The 3,623-nt window shown below is 39.0% G+C and overlaps 1 protein-coding gene across 1 annotated transcript; it reads left to right on the forward strand.

The window, feature by feature from the left end:
- Nucleotides 1-450: 450 nt before the first annotated feature.
- On the forward strand, nucleotides 451-804 carry LOC111788451 (senescence associated gene 20-like). The gene has a single exon (XM_023668784.1). It carries the CDS (start codon nucleotides 451-453, stop codon nucleotides 802-804), a length of 354 nt encoding a protein of 117 aa, XP_023524552.1.
- The last annotated feature ends 2,819 nt before the right edge of the window (nucleotides 805-3,623 follow it).

Consider the following 3,623-nt stretch of genomic DNA (forward strand, 5'->3'; position numbering starts at 1 on the left):
CTTGGAAACTATATATATATATATATATATAATATTTTATTTTTCTATTTTTGTTTTATTATTGTCAAATTGACAAATATCCTTGTCGTGTAGCGAAACTCTTGGCTATAAATGCTTTGGATTCAATCTTTAGAGCATAGAACCCTCTCGAACACATGCACTCCAACTCGTTATAAAAGGTCAACCGGAGGCCGAAAAAGTTTCAACTTTAATTCACTCCCAACACTCTCGTTTTTCCGGCGAACATAATTCAACCGGCCTCCGGCAGCACTCGTCGGAAACACGAAACTGGCAAACTCAGAGTCGCCATCGGAGCAGAACGAGATCAGCGTTGCGATAGTGACGGCACTTTACGACGCGTTGAGTTCCAAAGACGTGGAGACGGTGCACCGCCTTCTGGCGCCGGACTTGGAGTGGTGGTTCCATGGTCCACCGTCGCACCAATACTTGATGCGTCTCCTCACCGGCGTCTCCTCCTCTTCCTTCGTCTTTGCACCCATCTCCATCGTCGCATTTGGGCCCACCGTCCTCGCTGAAGGCTACGACACGAAACGCGCCGTTTCGTGGGTCCATGCTTGGACCATTACTGATGGGGTTATAACGCATGTCAAGGAGTATCTCAACACTTCTGTTACTGTCAAGCGTTTCGCCACCGCCGCTGATGAGGAGTCGCCGTCGTCATCTCCGCCGTATGCGGAGGCTGATACCCTGATGACGACTAACTGCCAGAGTGTGTGGCAGAGCAAGGTGTGCGGCGAGTCGGTCCCTGGTCTTGTTTTGGCACTTCAGATGCATATGTTGTGAACCATGTAAATTTGTCTGTCTCAATTCCGGCAACCTGCGCTGGTTTAGTACTCCTACGTTAATTTATAAAATAAAATGGTTTTATATACGATGTTCCAAATATATATATATATATATATATATATATATATAGTTTATGAATTTGACTCGATATTCCACGTAGGTCGGAAATAGCATGCAATTTAACTAAATAGTTCAACAATCAAAAAATTTAATAAGAAATATATTCACTCGATGTGAAAACGTCATAAAATATTAAAAGAAATATAAACATTTAAGAGTGTTGCTCGTGTTAGATGAAAATCCCACCTCGACTAATTTAGGGAATGATCATGGGTTTATAATCAATGAATACTATCTCCCGGATGATGCCTTTTGGAGAAACCCAAAGCGCTCAAAGTGGACAATATCATACCATTGTGAAGAGTCGTGTTCATCTAACATGGTATTAGAGCTATGTCAATAGAATCCTCAAATGTCGAACAAAGTATTATGAGTCTTGAAGCCATAGTAAAAAAGTGACTAAAGTATCAAACAAAGGGTGTACTTTGTTCGGAGACTCCAAAAGGAATCGAGTCTCGATTAAGGGAAGACATATTTTGTTCGAGGGGCGGTGTTGGATATTCTCTATTGGGATGAGGCTTTTTGGGGAAGTTCAAACAATATCATATCATTGTGGAGAGTCGTGTTCATCTAATATAGTATTAGAGTCATGTCAATAAAATCCTCAAATGTCGAACAGAGTATTATGAGCCTCGAAGGCATAGTAAAAAGTAACTAAAGTATCGAACAAATGGTGTACTTTGTTCGAAGACTCCAAAAGGAGTTGAGCCTCGATTAAGGGGAGACGTATTTTGTTCGAGGGGAGGCGTTGGATATTCTCTATTGGGATGAGCCTTTTGAGGAAGCCCAAAACAAAGTCATGAGAGCTTATACTCAAAGTGTACAATATCATATTATTGTGGAGAGTTGTGTTCATCTAACATGGTATTAGAGCCATGTCAATAGAATCCTCAAATGTCGGACAAATGGTGTACTTTGTTCGAAGACTCTAAATGGAGTCGAGCCTCGATTAAGGGGAGACGTATTTTGTTCGAGGGGAGGTGTTGGATATTCTCTACTGGGATGAGGCCTTTTGGGGAAGTCCAAACAATGTTATACCATTGTGGAGAGTCGTCGTCGTGTTCATCTAACAGCCCCATAATCAGTTTCTCTACCCCGTTTTTGAAATAACTTTTAGGTAAGGATAAGGTCGTAGCACGGGAGTGACTAACAGAGTTACACTCCTGACAATAAATAATAAAATAATTGTGTTTCGTCAGATTTTCCAGAAGTAACTTAATATCGATTTTTGTATCATAAATAAATAAATGACTAAAAAGGGCATGGAGGAAGCTTCGTATAAACTTTTTGGGATTTATATAATGGAGTAAAATAATAAAAATATTCAAATGATTTATTTATTTATTAAATATATTATACATATAAAAAAAGGCATAATAACTTTAATTTATTTAATAATAAATAATTAAACTCTCTTGATTATAAATATATTAATGTCACCTTAATTATTTATGTGAATACTCCACTAGTGTGGCATTATTGTCGCTAATGCAACAAATTGCTATAGGTACGTAAACTCCCTAAAAGCAACAACATTTGTTTATCCTTAGTGTGGTTGGTGGGTTTGATAATCCTATGTAGTGGACAACATTCGCTCGTATATATTTAATTTGATAGAAAAAAACGTTAGCCTAGTTATTATACTCGATCTATCAGNACCTATTAGTTATAAGATGATATTAGTAGGGTATCTGTATAAAGATTTGATCGGGAGTTCACATATTAACTGACCATCTTGAAAATAGAGCTATAACTCGAACCACAACCTAACCCAACCCTACTCGACCATCCTGAAAATAGAGCTATAACTCGAACCACAACTTGACCCAACCCTATTAACTTACCATCTTGAAAATAGAGCTATAACTCGAACCACAACCTGACTCAACCCTACTCGATCATCCTGAAAATAGAGCTATAACTCAAACCACAACCTGACCCAACCCTATTAACTGACCATCTTGAAAATAGAGCTATAACTCGAACCACAACCTGACCCAACCCTACTCGACCATCCAACCACAAGACCCAACCCTACTCTCTATCTTTGGGTAGGGTTGTGTTGGTGTTGTGACCTTATTTTTTGGTTCGATTTTAAAAAAATTCAAACCAACAAAAAAAAAAATAGATCTAACCCAATCCAATTTTTATGATTCGGGTTGGGTTGGACCGTCCAGATTTAGATTATTAGGTCATATGAACACCTCCTCTCCACAGTGGTATGATATTGTCCACTGTCCACTTTGAACATAAGCTGTCATGTCTGTGCTTTAGGCTTTCCCAAAAGGCCTCATAACAGTGGAGATAGTATTCATTGATTATAAACCATGATCATTTCCTAAATTAGCCGATATTGGACTTTCATCATCCAACACCTCCCCTTAATCGAGGCTCGACTCTTTTTTTTTTTTAGAGTCTTAGTCATTTTTTACTATGTCTTCGAGGAGACTCGACTCCTTTTCTTTTGGAGTCCTTGTTCGACATTTGAGAATTTACCAATCTATTGACATGACTAAGTTTAGGGCATGACTCTGATACTAGGTTAGATGAACATGACTCTCCACAATGGTAGTTCCCTATCTACGTTTTTTTTTCATGACTAAGTTTTGGGCCTGGGTTGAATATTGGAGGCCCATTAGCAATTTTGCTATTCTAGGGCTCTATCCTGCTTCCGCCGAGTCTCCTTCGTCCTGCTA

The sequence above is a fragment of the Cucurbita pepo genome, chromosome LG02 (assembly GCF_002806865.2).
Source record: "Cucurbita pepo subsp. pepo cultivar mu-cu-16 chromosome LG02, ASM280686v2, whole genome shotgun sequence".
NCBI lineage: Eukaryota > Viridiplantae > Streptophyta > Magnoliopsida > Cucurbitales > Cucurbitaceae > Cucurbita > Cucurbita pepo.

Bases quoted from the DNA above. Each gene is read 5' to 3' on its own strand.
- LOC111788451 (XM_023668784.1), top strand. From the start codon at position 451: ATGCGTCTCCTCACCGGCGTCTCCTCCTCTTCCTTCGTCTTTGCACCC.